Source organism: Maylandia zebra, linkage group LG14 (assembly GCF_041146795.1).
Source record: "Maylandia zebra isolate NMK-2024a linkage group LG14, Mzebra_GT3a, whole genome shotgun sequence".
Lineage (NCBI taxonomy): Eukaryota > Metazoa > Chordata > Actinopteri > Cichliformes > Cichlidae > Maylandia > Maylandia zebra.
In genome coordinates, this window is record NC_135180.1 from 35,171,605 (window position 1) to 35,188,605 (window position 17,001).

Here is a 17,001-nt window from a genome sequence, read left to right on the forward strand (position 1 = left end):
AAGGTCAAAGTTACATTATTTAAATCAGCCCCAGTTACCAAAGTACAGCGCTGTAGTACATAACATACATGGTAGTACTGTAGCACTGCCATATGTGACAAACAATATTTATTAGTAAAGGTTCAAACTTCAGAAAATGAGCTCTAACAGCGTAAACATGTTTGTGGAGAGCAGCTTGCAAACTGATTGCTCTCTGTTGAAAAATGACTTGATTTTACTGATTTTACCAGAGGCAGGAGGAGGGGCGTAGTAGGTGGGTGGAGAGGAAGGTGGAGGGAAGTCAGCTGACACACAGGGAAAGAAGAGAAACACCAAGAGTGTGAATTGTTGTGGGGTTTGTTAACAGCTTTTTTTAAATTGCCGTCTTTGGGAGTTGAACCTGCCTTCTCATCGTAATTATGCGACATGCAGCTCTTACATCGTAGCAACTTGGAGCCATCCTCCCTCCGATCTCTGTCCACGTAGATCCTGAGATAGGATTGTGTTTTTGTTTTTTTGCTTAAATGTCTCAGCCCGCTTCATTGACCAGTTATGTCTGGCAGCAGAGTCCATGACAGCCGGGTGTTCGTGAGTCCGGTGACCTTGGCACGTGGAGAGTCGGTCTTGGGGTGACCATCTGTGTTGGCTTCCTCATTTAAGACGGGGCTGGCCAAGAGTCCCAAATTCAAAAACAAACATACAAGCAGTCATATTTATTCACCGCCTTCACTTGTATTGGTTAATAGAATTGTGTTCCAGTAGTAAAAGCCTAAATGCATAATATATTAACTTAATTTGATGATATTAAACACAGTGCGACTCTACCCAGCTTAAGTGGCACAAAGAACATCAGTCTATAACAGTAGGAGGGAAAATTCAAGGTGTATTTCTCTCTCTAAAGCACACGGTTGTCTAATCTCCTGACGTTTATCGTGCTTACAGCTCACTCAGTTTTACTCCCTCTGTCTTTCAAAACGATTCCTGATGTAATATCTACAGTTTGGTATATATCTATAAATTGTTAAAAAGCCAAACAAGAGTCAGCAAGAGTACTGATATTTAACATAACATACATTTAACACTTGCTAATAACATTTTATAAATACTACCACCACTACTACAAATGATTATATGGTATTTAAAAAACACGTCACAATACCTGTTTTAATTTAGTTTTAGTAGAGGTAGTAAGGTTTAAACACCTGAGGTCAACTATCCAACACAACAGCCAATGCAGGTGACGAACAGCGTGCAGGCAGGGTGGAGTGGGTGGAGACGTGTGTCAGGGGTGATTTGTGACAGGAGGATAGAGGGAAAGGGAAGGTTTACAGACCTGCTACGGTGTAAGGTTTGGGGATGGTAGCACACTGCAAATTATCTGGTGCTTGCCATGATTTAAAATCCTATTTTTAGACAGGCCAGATTATTTGCCTTGTTTTAAAAAAGATTTACTTGTTTCTAAGTCTGGATTTTAGATAATAAACTTAAATTGAGAATAACCATATAATTGTGTCTATATTAGTACAGAAATCCAGAAATGGGAAGAATAACTCTTAAAATAGCCTACATTAGGTCTCTCACCAGATGTCTCTCAAAATATCACTTGTTTCAAGATAGAGTGACAAACTCAATTTGCTTGATTTAGGAAATTCACACAAGGCACCTGTTGAAAATATGATTTATTCAAAATCATGTCTGACTTCAAAGTTGTACATATAAAGGAAAAAATTAACCACAATTTATGATACAAATCACATTTCAAAGACAGCTGTTTGTCACAGCATGCCAGCATTATGTGGTACAACATTGACATTGGTTTAGGGAACATTTAATGACTGTCAACTGATATCATCACAAACTACACTAAGCCAATACTTGGTGCAACCCTAATCTTAAGGGTGATTTCTATGGGAAATAATATCAGAAAGACTGTATTTGATTGGCACAAACACACTGTCCCTAAAACTAATAGAAAAGTATGAAGTATAATCAATGAGCTCATGGGCTAATTCTGTAGCTTGAGCAACAATGGGCACAGTTACTTCATATGCCAATAAGTCTTCATTTAAATTCAAAGTTTCATAGCATTGGTACTCAAAAGCAATAAAAGATGAGTCAATCAAAAAGATATCCTTTATCAGTCCAAACACAGGGAAAGTGCCATCCACGTCTGCAATAATCATGGACTTCCCAGCAATGTATTTATTGCCATTTAGAACATACCATTTCACTGAGACAACAGACTGCATGACATCTATTCCAAAAAATTCTTTAATTTTTTTCCTAACATATTCATTATTTTTAGCTGATACTGGCCCGGATTCCTTTTCTTTCGCAAAAATAGGATGTTCAGTGCCTATTTCATTTTGACAACACTCAAGAAATTGATTGTGGTTTGCTAGGGATTTACAAACATTTTTAAAATTTAACTTAGAAGCCCACTGTTTAAAATAGGAGTGCTTTGCCTCAAAGCGCATGCACATACTCCTTATTAAAGGTCCAAGGGATAAGATTTGACTGGGAAGATGCAACATATAATGTTGCTTAGGTATTATATTGGCTTCGGGAAAAAGTTGCTTGAACTGATACAGGTGTTCTTCAATCATACTTCTCAGTTGCAATACAGTTTGTAAAGAAATAATGGGAGCAAGAACTATTTGAACTATCATAATTAACTTTCTAATAAATACAACATACTCACTCTCCACACCATACAAAAGAAAAAGTAATATTTTTAAAAGAATTAGCATCTGTCCACAAGACTGTTTCAATTTGTTGTCGTTAGCCACTAAAGTGCCAAAGCTAATAGGACATGGTTTATCCCGTATTTCAAGAGGTGAGTAAGGAAAATTTTGAATGTCTGAATTAAACTTGTCTAATTCCAATTGTCCTGAGAGAATTAGGTGTTTTAATACAAATTTAACTTCCATTGATGCAACACCTTCAAAAAAAACATGCATTATGTCCTGTGGAGTTTGTTTGATCAGGTCAAATGCAGGAACATCAACTAGTCTGCTTCTTCTATTAATTCCATAAGTAGTTTTGAGGGACACTTTCAATAAATCTGTGCTTGCTTTATCTATTTCAAAACACTGCCTGATATGTTTCTCCAGAGTTCTTTGAACAAACTTCTTCTCCTCAAAAACACTTTGCATATCATCAAAGTTGCATTCACAGTGTCTACATTTGCTATAAGCAAAACCAATCCCTTCTTTAAAGCCAGCAATCTCATGCTGGGCTAGCGTGTCTCCGCAAATGGCTATAACAGCACCAAACAATTCAATTTCACCATTTGACATTTCAATCCTTACACCATTGTAAAGCAGTGATAGATCTTGAAGTATTCTTTTCAGTACAACATCAATACCCCACTGAGAAATGTCATTTGCTTTAGCAATAGCAAGAAGTCGTATTGCAGCTAACTTTGACCTAAATTTTGGATCAATATTTCCTAAAGTATAATAAAACATGACCAATTTGTTTGCAGAAGCATGGGACCCTAAGGGGTTACATATTTCAATTTCATCTGTGTACAGTATTAATTGCAATGCATTTGGCCTCTGAGAAAACAAGGGGTGAGATGTAAAGAGGGACCCGTCTCTAAAATCATAGAAGAATCCCTCTCTGCTTCTTTGTGGTGCAGTGTTCAACATGGTAAAGATTCTCTCATTAGTCATTAACTGCTTTAGACTTTCAATTAATGGTACATAGTAAAAACTTTTGTTCCTTATGGACATGACCCTTGAAAGACCTTGCTTTACCCAACATATCTTCTGGGATACTACTACTTCCTCTGCGTTGACTTGACAGAACATTTCCCCTATGGCTCTACTCTGTCCATATGCAATGGTGGAGAAAGGATCCATGAATTTATCAAATGTAGCCAAAGCCTCATCTTGAAGCTGAGTGGTTCCCTCGGCATTATCTTCAAACACTGTCTTCATTCTTTCCTTGAGCGTATCCAAAAGAACAGCCTGATACTGTTGCACTCCTGAGATGATATGTTTGACCGTTCTCTGTGAAAACATTTGAAACAAAAGTAACTTATTCTGCATTTATATTAAAAAAAAAATTCTGAATTCCATTATGAACAAGTAAGACATTGATTGCCTTATGTAATGTATTGATCCATTAAGACTATAACATACCTGTGATAAGTGGCACTGTTCTTGAACACTGATAGCAAAAGCTGCAGCAGATCTGGTAATATCATGTCTGGTAAAGGATGTTGTAGCAACAGCTTCTTCCTTTAGAGCAGAAAAACAAAGTTACTCCAAATTCCTGGCCAATTATAGAAATTCTTACATAACAGGTATAATCAGTTACACCTAATGATTGGTCCATTAAAAAACAAAGTGCATGACAGTGACTAGTGTTACAGTTGTGAATATTCAATATAATATAAGATAATATAATATTCATTCTTTGGAATAAAGAAAAAAGAAATGGAAAAGAAATCAAAGACAAAGAAACAAAAAAAGGGGTTGTCCATTGTTTTGATGAGGCTAGGGATTGGATTCATGAGAATGAGATTTTATCTTTTTAAATAATGAATTTTTGTTCGCACTTAGATATTAGTTTCTTTACATGTTTGTTGTATTTATTAAATTATTTATGTATTTTTAAATCACGTAATTTAGATTTGCACTCAGAATTTATGTTAGTATTAGTATATGGATATATTTTATTGTATGCATTTATTAATTTATTTAATTTTCAAGAAAATCATTCTTATCCATGTTTTGGCAGTATTTCTGGCCAACAGATTTTTTTTACAGTGCTTCCAAATACTCTGTGTCTTACCTGAAACCGTATTCACCACTTATAATTCCTACGAGATACCCAAATTGCTGCCACATTGAAAGATTTAAGCGCGCTGAGAGTGTCTTTGATGCAAACTTCACCAGGAGACATGCCAGCCGCAGAGTGTGTGCCTTCTCCGGCTGCAGCATAGCCTGTACTATCTACACTGAACTGCTATTCTGTTTATTTATTTTTTATTTCATCCTGCAGGATGAAATTGTGATTTAAAATCCAACCATAGTGGAAATCGCTTGTAACAGATTGAAGAACAATATCTAGCGGTATAATATCGCGAGATCTCGTTAAATTTCTCTTGACTAAAAATGGAGAAAAGGATTAAAAGTAATATAGGACCAAATACGAGGAGTTAGACATAGCTAAATTTGTCATCAGAAGCCACACTACATTTTATTTAGTTTAACACTTACCGTGATCGGGCTGTCAACAACCTGAGGCTCCTGCACTTCAGCCAAAGATCCACCAGTTGATATTTCCACGGTGCTGGTTGTTGTTGCAGTACTACAGTTGGCAAAGACTGAAACACCAACATTTTCCGATCCTAAAGAGTGGGATGTTGGGGGGATCCTCCATCCTCTTGGTGGGCTTCCATTCGTCAAATACAGAGGGTGCGTCCGTTTAATGTGGCGAAAGAATGAGTTAAAAACTCTGAAATCTTGTTCACAGCCATCTATTCCACAGTAAACCCAAAAATCCTGCCTTCGACCATGAGCTGCATTTATGTGGCTAAGGAGCACCTTCAGAGTTAAAGAAACAAAGATAAAACAGATCATACATCTCCAGAGCGCCATGGTGAACTGTTTTCGTGCTGTAGCCATGCAGCTTTACTTTACCGCTCTCCACTGAAGGCCACAGATGAGAGTGTGGGACCATGGGAAAGGTAGGCAATTTTAAAAATATATGCATCCTTAATTATCCAATTTTTCAGGTTTAAATTACATCAGTTATATTTATTTTTAGGCAATAAGTGTTTAAGACTGAATTTATATTTTTCTTTTCTTTTTTTTTACTTAAAAAAAATTAAATATAAATAATTTTCTGCATGCGCATTCTCAGTTCCTGTCGTGACGTTACTTTCACGCGGGACAAACTCTTTTCCCCTGCTTTGTTAACCATCAGGACCGTTAGGAAGATCAAAATTATTTATCTAAACAAAGTGAACAGTAATTTAAGGTTGGTAACATTAAGTTGATTTGAAAAATACTATGGTACAACGGTGTTATTAAGATAAAGTCGTGTTTTGTGAGGGCTGCTGCTAGTTAGCAATCTAGCTAATGTGTTAACTTTAGCTAAATGTTCTTATTTAAGCCGTAGGATATTTCCAGGCACTGTGAGTGGAGGCTTTGGAACGAACTAGAGAACTGCTGTCACGGCATGGACAAGTTTGACGATGCCATACTGTCTGTGTTGCAGGGTAAGTCTTATTTTTCAGTTATTTTGGTACGTTAGCTAAGCAGCCTTAGCATCTGTTAGCATCATTTCTGAAACTTGGAGCTAGGATTGCACTCTACTCTGACCTTTATCCACATTATAGCCTTGAGCTGTCTTTGCCTAAATAGACTTGGAACATCATTCTTGAAGACACCCAAAAATAGTTTTATTGCATTCCCAAATATTTGATAAACTGTTTTAAGTTTGACATTTTATCCTGTTAATATTACTTATTGCTAAAATACATTTATTGACAAAAAATGACCTCGACATGTAATAAGCCACGCCCAGGAAAAGAGAAATAAATATCACTTTTGAAGTTGTTTTTCTCTTTTACAGCTGCGAATATTGATGAGGAAACTTTGAGAAGCTTTACCCGGGATGACCTAAAGGATCTTTTTCCGGGCCATGAAAATTTCTTCCGTAGAAAGAAGATTTGGGATTTTATCAGCCAAAAGGTAAATACACATTATACCACTAAGAAGATGATTACTGTCCATATTGTCTAGCATTAATTTGCCTAATTGTGTATTTTTGTTTATATCCCACAACTGTTATAGTTTAAGAGTACTGACCAAGATGCCAACACTTTCCATCGAAGCGAGAGTAACCCCTTCGGCTTTGATGTGTCACAATGTCAGCCTCAAACTTCCACTCCCATTTCCTACACTGCTGACAAAAAAATGAAAATGCCAGACCCACCAGAGTATGTGGTGTATACAGATTCAGAGTTGGACATGGTGCGCAGTCAGTACTTTGCATTGCTCCACAGTGGAAAGGAAAAGGACTGCAGGATGTCGAAGGAGCTCTGTTGCAGACTTGTAAGGAACACAGTCACCAGCATGGTTGCAATCCTCCGTGCTAGTCCCATGGGGAAAGAAGTAACATACCCCTCCAAACTCGAAATGAGAGCAATGTCACAGAAGATTGTCGACTATTACCCCATGTTACGTGATGCTGACACACACATGCCATACGTAAGTCATTCTTTACCCACTACAATATCTAAAATTGAGTGAGATAATAAAATGATGTACAAATATATATTATTTTACCACAGCTGACCATCTACACCAAACTGTACAAACGACTCCAAAATATGAAGTCTCCAAGGAAGAGGCAGGGCTCCATGCCACAACGAGGCAGGCCCAGGAAGACTCTTTTCAGCTCAGATGACACAGACAATGGGACTGAAGGTGACCTAAGTGGTGAAGCAAGTGGTTCAAGTGACTATACCATACTTCTTGAGAGCAATGATGACCTCAGCGAGGATAACTCAAATGCAGGTGTGTACTTTGGTCTGCTGTACTAATGACTTTTGGACATCTAAAACTTCAAAGAGACCACCTGCCCTCAGTTTTCTGTTCAGAGTGCATCACAAGATTTATACAGTGTTGAGTATTTTCCTTAACTTTCTAGCTATTCCCTGTTATTACATTCTGTTCATCTTCTGTTTTTTCCTCAGAGAAAGAATCCCAATTGCCGCTACCCTCCACTGTACCAACTACGTCAAACAATACTACGCTGGCTTTACCACTATTATTCAAGTCAGCCTCATGCTCTGCACCCAGGTCTGATATAGGTCCTTCAACTGCACCTCCAGATGATGTTGTTGGTAAGTCCACCATCACCCTTATCTACCTCTCAGTCTGACTGTGGTTCCTCTTACAGCTCTTTCCAAAATATGGTTGCAGCAATGAACCCCGTTCTAAGTGTTTATTCCATAAATCATAGTGGTTTGGCATTAACTCGAGTTGGTGTGTAAAATCAACATATGATAGATCCCTCATTCCAGTTTGCCAGTTAGCCATAGTAAGTATTTTAACATTTTGTGTTGTAGTGGGTGTTACTCAGTGCTGATTATTTACACATGTAAATCCTCATGCTGGTCACATCTATCATGCCTTATCACAGTGTTTCTGTCATAGATCAAATTACCTAAAATATTTTTATCCATCAGCTCATAATCACTGTTCACACTGATGTGAACGATATACACAGTAAACAACCTTTACCTTATTTTCACCACAGTTTTATTCACGGGCATCTTAAACTGTCGTTTTAATATTTGATTCTGTTCAAACTAACAATTAACATAAATCCATGATCATTATAAGAAAAGGACACAAAGGGAAATGATCAGGACATATAGGGTCAGTTCATTACTCAAACATATTTAACCTAAACATTAATTCTCAGAAATATTATACTTAAAAACAACCATGCAACTAGAAATGACTGATTAGAAAAATCTGAATTTTGTGAAGTCTAGTTACACCATGTCTTACAATTGCTCTTTGCTTTCCCTAGCAGACCATGACAGCCTGAAGATGCAGGCAAGACATTACAAAACCTTGAGCAACATGTACAGGAAACCCAATGCAAAACCCAACCAAAGTGACGTCGCTCAAATTTTGGACCTGGAGTTTGAGGCCAGACGAGCTTTTATTGACGCAGATGTTACAAGGGAAGAAGACAGACCTAGAAAAATATTTGAAGCATACCCGTGCTTCAAAGACATACGAAATGTAAGTTCAACTACCTTCAGTTAAATTCCTTGCTTTCTCTGGATAGGTTTAGTTAGTTCTTGACTAACTGAGCACAACTTTGTCATAGGCGATGGATGAACTGCGTCGCATCATTGGTGGCTCCAACTGCAAATACATAGATCAAATGAAGGGTCGATGGGCAGAGTTTTGTTCGAAGGTGCAGTTCTATGGCATTTGGAAGAAGGTCCTGAAACCTCCTCTCCCCTTGGATGTACGTGGAGGTAAGTGGCCTTTTCATACATTAAATCCACACATCAGATATGTTCGGATTGCTTTGTTGAGATACTTTTCTCCGTTCACAGTGGATTTTACTGTCACTCTCTTCAATGCACTTCCATCTCTTTTTCCTTCAAAAACTACACCACCAAAGCGGCTGGGAAGTGCCAGTGAGGCTCTCCTTCATATCCTCAAGGTGCGAACAGCTGCAATACCAGCCACTGTAACTTGTACTCCATTTACTTGTATTGTTATTATTAATATTATTATTTTGCTTTTCCTGCTTAATAAGAGTGGGTTGAAGTTCAATTCAGCAGGGATTAAATTACTCCTTATTCAGGATTTCTTAATTGTTATTCAAAACCTACTCCAGAGAGGCAGCACAGAGCAAAAGCACATTGCAGTTAGGATACAAGTAGAAGCAGTAAAATGATATATTTAAAAAGGCCTTCAAAAACTAGAATATGTAACAAAGTTAAAAGAAATAGTTTTAAAAAACAAATGAGAAAAAAAGCACAAATAGACATGATAAAAATGCTGCAAACTAGAGAAAATTCATGCTCAGAATTAATACACAGCAAAATCTCCAGTGTTAAATTAACACCTTTGACAGTGTTATATGTTTAAAAGTAACCTAGTCAGTTTTGAAGATTAACAAAGACTAACACTGAGCAGTGCTGATTTTCTAACACAGGAAAATAAATCAAAATGTTAGAAATATTCCAGTGTTAGAAAATCAGCACTGCTCAGTGTTAGTCTTTGTTAATCTTCAAAACTGACTAGGTTACTTTTAAACATATAACACTGTCAAAGTGTTAATTTAACACTCAACAGTGTTGTATTTAACACTCAGAGGAGTGGACCCATATAGACACTCTCCAGTGTTAATTTAACACTGGAGATTTTGCTGTGTACATTTCCAAAATTTCATATTTATGTAAGTCAGATATTTTACATTTATTTCTTCTATTCCAACAGTAAATCAGTTGGAGCATTCTAAACTGTTGATATTGCTTTTTGTGTCTTAAGCTGTTTGGATGCACAGCAACCCTTTCATTGAAAATCTTGAAGAATTTGTCCTTTTTTTGTGCTTTTCTAGCCGGGTGAAGATGCAATGCTATACCTGGAGAAGCGGCCTCTCTCCTCCCCAGTGCTGCTTTTTGATGGAACAACCAGCATTGTTGCTGTAGGAAACATAGCAGTGACCACTCTCTCCTTGGAGGATTTCTGGGAAGGAATGTTGGTGTTGATGGCATATTACTACACCTTGCACTTAACATACCCAAAATGTGTTGCAACGGTCCTCTCTGTCATACAAACTGAGGTAATAACTGATGCCATCCATGATCAAGATGCCACTAGTGCATATAAGAAAGCAATAGCTGAGTGGAAGTCGTTCTTTGAAAAATAGGTGAATACCAAGCAGGATTTTATCAGGTCATTTGCAGTTTGTTTAGTTTTGTAGTACGTTTGTACAACTTTGTTCCTAATTTGCCTAGCAATGTCCTGAGAAACGGCTTTACTTATAATGCTTTACAAATGAAAGTTGTTGTTTTTTTTTCTTAGTGACACTTTACCTGAGGCATGTAAAGTTTTAAGTCAGTAATGCCATTATTTACAACATTGTGAGACTATGTGACTGTCACAAAAGTTTAAGGCCAAAACTGTAATTTTTTTTCTGTGTTTAGGCCTTTTAAAGGGTTGATTTAGACTTTTAGGGATTGTGCAGCAGCCCTATTTTGTTTAAAAAAAGGATTTTGTTCTCATGAGAGAAATAAATGTTGGCATATCACTCTTGTCCTGGTTGTGATTTCAGTAGAAGCCAAGGAGTAGGAAAAAGGTCTGTTTTAAGGTTTTTTTGCCTGGATTTAATATTGATTCGGCTCTATTTTAAGATAAGCCAACCTGAATCAAGAAACAAATTAATCATATTTCACTAATATTGAGTAGTTTTTCATAGTATTAGAACTATTTTTCTCGTTGCAGTGCATTCATTTGCTGCAAGTAAGAATTCAAAACATAAAAAAAGACTGTAATTTAGCATATTTAACTAATATTTGGGACTTGATATCAAGTAATTTTATCTTAAATTGAGCTCTTTAAAGCTTATTTTAACCCTCTTCAATTCTCAAATGTGTTCTTTTATTTCTGGATTAAAAAATCTTATTTCAAGATTTCTTATTAAGTAAAATAAACTTGCTGCATGGACAGATAATTTCACTTGTTTTCAGTGCTTTTTGTATCAAATGTAGTATTTTTTTCCTAAATATAGACTAGCCATTTTTGCAGTGCACTGACTAAAAGACAGGAGGCTAAGCTAGACGTGGCAGAATTAAAGATATCAGGATTTTCACTGAGATTGACCAGGATGGACGGGATTAGAAATGAGTACATCAGAGGGAGAGAGGATGTTGGAGGTGGAGTTGCCAGACAGGAGGAATAGGAGGATCTCAGAGGAGATTCGTGGATGCAGTGAAGGAGGACATGAAGGGATTTGGTTTGAGAGGAGATTGCTAGGGATAGCATAGCAGATGATCCACTGGGATGAACAATAAAAGGAGCAGCTGAAAGAAGGAGGAAAAAATAAGACCATGGCAGAATCAAAGCAGTATTAGTGACCTAATTTTCAGTCAGGTTATTATAACTACAACATAATTACTAGGGGTGCAACGATACACAAAATTCACGGTTCGGTTCGATACTTTGGTGTCACGGTTCGATATTTTTTCGATACAAAAAAAAATGTTCATGCCTTTTTAATTTGTCATTTATTAAAATTATAAATATATACTTTAACTCAAAAGTACAGTTTTTAAATTTAATGTTGCTGAAACAAAAGTAATTAAAAAAATAAATATATCTCAGGGCTCTCAAAATTTCAAAATCCCTGGTAGCCCTTCGGGCAGGGACTCTTCAGTTTTTGGTAGCCCAAAATAAATTTAAGTAGCCCAAATAAAAAAGAGAGCAATTTTTTGATTGATGTTTTGTTTCCTTTACAATATTATACATTAAAGTATAATATTGTAAAGGAAACATTAAGGATACATTAAAGTATAATATTGTAAAGGAAACAAAACATTAATCAAAAAATTGTTGAAAAACAAATTACAACATTGTATAAAAATTACAATCATCAACTCAAATACTTGATTCTAATTGAACAGAAATTTCTATGAACTTGTAAGAACTGTGTAGGACATGAATCAGTCTGTGTCAGATCCTGAATTTGAAATTTCCACTGAAGTCACGGGTAAGTGACAAGTGGAACCAAGATCGAGGCCATTTGCTTTTTGAAGTTTGCAAAGACTGCTAAATTGTGCCAGTGGTAGTTCACTCTTTGCAACATAGTACACTGTTCTAAACAGATTTTTCAGGTTTATTTTTAGTATGTTATTTGCAATTGGTGTTTGTTCTGGGAAAGATATTGCAGACTGAGCAATAATGCATTTCTTGCATTTCTCATGGGTTCTAATGGGGGCCTTTCTTAAAATGACTGGTCCCAGTAACAAAGGCGCTTGTCGACTCAGAAATCGAGAGAAAACCAACAACACACCCGGCAGAACATTATGTTATTTACACGGGTGCACATAAGTGGTCCGCATGTGCGCATTCGCTGTCAAAATAAAAGACGTGCACCAGATAAGAAGTTGCAACGCGCGTTTGCGTCCATATAAAAGGCAGTGTTTTTGTCCGCTAGAGTGGGATTTTCACGGCACATTCTGCACCACATCTCTGTGCGTTCATCATTTGTTTGAAGCCAGCTCACCTCCTGCATCCACTTTTCCGAGAATACGCGCTTCTTTTGTGGTTCGGACTCCTTCTGACATTTGTTTGGAGGTGGAGGAACACCAAAGTAATTGCTTAAAGGAGCTTCTTCGACATCCTTAAGAGTTCTAAACAAATGTCTGTCCTCCTCCAGAAAATCTTATGTATGCAAACACGCGTTGCAACTTCATATCTTGTGCGCGTTTTTTATTTTGACAGCAAATACGCACCTGCGGACCACTTATGTGCAGCCCCGGTTATATAGCTCGTCATGTTGCAGCCACAGAAATTCTTTTGTCCATGAAACCATAAAGCTGCACTTTCTTTTTGCCTTATAGTCTGATTTGTCATAACTTTTCCGTTTTGTGGTAAGCTTTTCTTTGGCTGTCACTTCTTCACCCTGACCTGTCTTATTTGGCTCAGCAGAACTGAAATATATATCCTGCTACTTTTATATACACACACACACACACACACACACACACACACACAGGTCAGCGATTCTCTGCGCGATCAACCTCTCATATGTTTAAGCTTGCTGCGGGAGATTTCACTTGTCATGTTTGCATAGTAAGCTAACGATTGATAAGACGATGTCAGAGGAATTGGTGCGCAAATTATCATCACTCACCAATCAGTACTGTCGCTCTCACAGTTCGGGCGATTGCAAAGTGAAAGCAAAAAACAAGCGCAAATTCAAACGCGATTTCAATATGTCACATATTGACAGTGGCTCACCGATGCCAATGACATAATTACCCAGCTACATTTCCGAAAGAATGCAAAAGCATTGACATATATTTTTCCTTCCTACAATAGCCCGACGGGCAGGGCAGAGATAGATTTTGGTAGCCCGACTGGAAAAATCGCTAGCCCCAGGACGTCGGGCTAGCGATTTCGTGAGCCCTGTATCTGATTGAGGAATCACTCATCTTTGGAAAAGAGAGTTTATTACAGAGAAATGGCTCTTTCCAAAATAAAAGCTATACTATACGCTTCTTCTGGGCAGCATATTGTAGCGGGTCAGGGCTGTTCTGGGTTCTGTTTGTACAGTTATGTTTTGTTTATGTTGCCATAGTGACGGGTGACGCCTTCTCGCTGCCACGGTGTGTCCTTCCGGGGTCAGAGGGCGCCCTGTGTGTTGTTGTTGTTGTTGCTGTGGGGTTGCCGCGCTGAGCAGTTAGCTAGCGGCAGTGTTCTTCTGCAGATGTCAATAAACGGCTGTGCTCCCTGGCTAGCTAACGGCAAGAAAGACCAAACGACACCTCCGTCTCCTCGTTGTCTGAGCTCGCCACATTGGTGTCAGAAGTGGGATGATGGTGGCACCCCATGTTCTGACCCGAGTGACTTTTCCCCCGCCAGTCGTGACCGGCCGGTGCGCCAAAAGAAGGCACCTGGACATTTGCATGACTTTGTGTGGGGTAATGGGGTCGTCGGGGACGACTGACCCCTTAGGTGGGGGCTATGTAGCGGGTCAGGGCTGTTCGGGGTTCTGTTTGTACAGTTATGTTTTGTTTATGTTGCCATAGTGACGGGTGACGCCTTCTCGCTGCGAAGGTGTGTCCTTCCGGGGTCAGAGGGCGCCCTGTGTGTTGTTGTTGTTGTTGTTGCTGTGCGGTTGCCATGCTGAGCAGTTAGCTAGCGGCAGTGTTCTTCTGCAGATGTCAATAAACGGCTGTGCTTCCTAGCTAGCTCACGGGAAGCAAGACCAAACGATACCTCCGTCTCCTCCTCGCCACAATATTAAACATAGCAGGTCCCCATAAGGAGAATCATGTGCTAACGGCTGTCTAAATGACTCGGGTAAAGTTTGTAGCATGCATGCTTGTTGTTTTTGTCTGCTTCCACTTGTCTTTGTACTAGGATGATGTCGGTGTAAATGTGCAGTCATATTCGTTGTGTTCCCACTAGTGCTGTCAGCGTTAATCTCGTTGAAATGATGTTAACGCCACAACACGGCAAATCTCCGTTAACGAGCTACCCCTGATCGCCCCGTGCATGGGGCTAGACGGCCAACACATTAACGAGCTAACTGCGCTAACACACTAGTTCCCACCCATGTAATTGAGCATTGCGTGGCACATCCAACATACTGTTTTACTTTAGTCCATGACGCGCTTACCTTCAGGGTCATACGTCACATGAAAACCAAAATAATTCCAAACGCCAGATCTGAATGAGGTTGGGGGAGGTTCAATTTGCCATGTTGCAAGGAGAGCTTAACTTCTGTCTCGCTAGCTTGCCCTGCGCTCTTCCTTCTGATGATCCTGTGTGTTGAACGCTCAGTGGATCTGCGCTCGACAGTGCAGCCTAGGCGGAGTAGTCGAACGCAGATTCACTGAGCGCTCAACACAGACAGCATCGTTAGAAGGAAAGTTGATAAAATAAATGACAAATTTTGTATTGTTCGATACATATGCGTACTGAACCGAAAGCACTGTATCGAACGGTTCAATATCGATACGAGGATCGTTGCGCCCCTAATAATTACATAACTACTCCAATTCTATAACAGATTTATTCAATGAAAATTTTCACTGAACATTTTTAAAACAGGTTTCCAGCCCTGAGGTCAGTGTCACTGAGATGTTTTCCTGCTGAGCGCTCTGTCTGACATTACCTCAGTACGGTCACAAGGATTTGTGTTTATATGTTTATATGTGCGTGAGTGTGTGTGCGCGCGCGCGCGTGTATCTTGGCTGAATGGGTGTGTACTGAGATCTGTTGGTCTGGAGTAGATTCAGGTGAACATATTGGATGACCATGTGTGAGGCTGAGCCGAAGCCGCAGCATAGTGGATCACAAACAAGTGTCTCACGTGAATCAGAGCAGGTCATATCAGGTCAAAATAACAACGAGTTCTTTCAAAGTCAGGAGTAACACAAAGGAAATGTTAGAAATAGACTTACAAAGAAAACAGCGTCACATCATCAACACGAAGATGACTGAATCTGAATCGCTTCACCTCGATGTTATTGGTGGTTGATATGTCTGCTGCTTATTTGGATTATATTGACTTATTAGGTAAAAATGTAATCCAGATTTAAGGATGTCATCTTATCAAACCGTGTTACTAAGTGTGTAACAGTTCTAAAACTGTTACACACTTAGTAAATATCCACAACTAAAACAAATCTTTTACAAAAAGCAAGTGGTAGGCGTGAATCACACGTTTTTTTCCCCCCACACAACAACAACACTCGCCTCTCTTGAAGTGCACTTGCAGTCTTATTGTGCGCCGTCTGTCACACCTCTCCAGGTGGAACAGCATCGTGGAGCTGGTCGAGCAGAAGAAAGATCAACTGGACTCGATGTTACGTCTGCAGAACTACCTGCTGGAGTGTGCCGAGATCAAGTCCCAGATCCAGGACAAGAGAAAAGCCATTGACGCCACCCAGTATGTGGGCAGTGATTTGGGAGGGGTCCTCGCCCTGCAGAGACGCCTCTCTACTATGGAGGGAGCCCTGTCTGTTCTGGAGCCCAAACTACTGCACTTACAGGTAGGACATTTACACAAAAAACATTTATATGACGTTTTTCAGCTGTAGAATTGAAATCTATCCCTAAAAGTAATATTTTACACTTAACTGGAGAGTCTAAACGGACAAGTAGAGATGATTTTTTGTATTTCAGGGATTTAATTTTCTCATGTTTTTAGTGGCTAAGTGAGTTTAAGAAACCAAACAATAGGTATAAAAGTATATATGATTTTAAGTACTCTGAGGTATCAGTAGGCTAGCAGCACCATATAATAGCGTTTCTCTTTGGTGATGCAGGAAGAGGCAGAGCATCTGGCCACTGCTCACCCGGTTCGGGCAATGGAGGTTCTTGTGCAGTTTGATGGCATCAGTGTGGAGTGGGAGGAGCTCAAACGGACCCTGCAGGGATGTGAGGACTCACTGATGGTGGCTAGCAGGCTGCAGAGCTTCATACAGGTACAAATAAGGAAGAAGTGTTTGACTCTGAACACCACTTGCTACTGAAATTCATCAGCGAGCAAAAAGTGAGGTTTATTCCTCACTATGACCTTGACCTTTATTCAAATTTGCTATAAATGTAAACAAAAAATCTTAAAGAACAAAACTAGACACCAGGAGCAATTCCAAGGAACAGGAACAGTAGCAAGGAGCAAGCAGGAGGGTAGACTGTCAAAGACCAAGGCAGTGGTAAGACTTCATGTACATATATTTCTTATTCTTTCAGCTGCCCCTTTAGGGTTCGTCACAGCAAATGATCTGCC

The 17,001-nt window shown here is 39.0% G+C and overlaps 2 protein-coding genes and 1 long non-coding RNA gene across 10 annotated transcripts in view; 2 read left to right on the forward strand and 1 right to left on the reverse strand.

Moving 5' to 3' along the window:
* sptbn4b (spectrin, beta, non-erythrocytic 4b) overlaps positions 1–17,001 on the forward strand; it is a 115,453-nt gene that overhangs the window by 37,337 nt on the left and 61,115 nt on the right. For 4 of the 5 annotated variants that reach the window (XM_076873432.1, XM_014411878.3, XM_023154400.3 and 1 more), the window contains exons 19-20: positions 16,021–16,261; positions 16,538–16,696. In XM_076873432.1, coding sequence (XP_076729547.1) covers positions 16,021–16,261; positions 16,538–16,696 — 400 coding nt within the window. Of the gene's footprint in view, positions 1–14,515; positions 14,565–16,020; positions 16,262–16,537; positions 16,697–17,001 lie in introns of those variants that run through there. The other variant, XM_076873433.1, reaches the window with a different exon arrangement.
* Positions 1,667–5,337, reverse strand: LOC143412505 (uncharacterized). The gene is made up of 3 exons (XR_013093031.1): positions 5,211–5,337; positions 4,128–4,226; positions 1,667–3,995 (listed from the first exon to the last, which is right to left on the reverse strand). It is a non-coding gene; the product is annotated as an uncharacterized LOC143412505 (long non-coding RNA).
* LOC112429985 (uncharacterized) lies at positions 5,539–10,796 on the forward strand. 4 transcript variants are annotated; one of them, XM_076873435.1, is made up of 10 exons: positions 5,539–5,680; positions 6,109–6,214; positions 6,571–6,689; positions 6,792–7,208; positions 7,292–7,517; positions 7,697–7,846; positions 8,542–8,759; positions 8,848–9,001; positions 9,083–9,192; positions 10,096–10,792. In XM_076873435.1, exons 2-10 carry the CDS (start codon positions 6,175–6,177, stop codon positions 10,405–10,407), a joined length of 1,746 nt encoding a protein of 581 aa, XP_076729550.1. In that variant the 5' UTR covers positions 5,539–5,680; positions 6,109–6,174; the 3' UTR covers positions 10,408–10,792. The 4 variants fall into 4 exon arrangements, with proteins under 4 accessions (XP_076729550.1, XP_024658409.2, XP_024658408.2 ...); XM_024802641.2 differs by lacking the exon at positions 5,539–5,680 and adding an exon at positions 5,843–5,973 and having other exon boundaries at positions 6,126–6,214; positions 8,545–8,759; positions 10,096–10,796; XM_024802640.2 differs by lacking the exon at positions 5,539–5,680 and adding an exon at positions 5,843–5,973 and having other exon boundaries at positions 6,126–6,214; positions 10,096–10,794.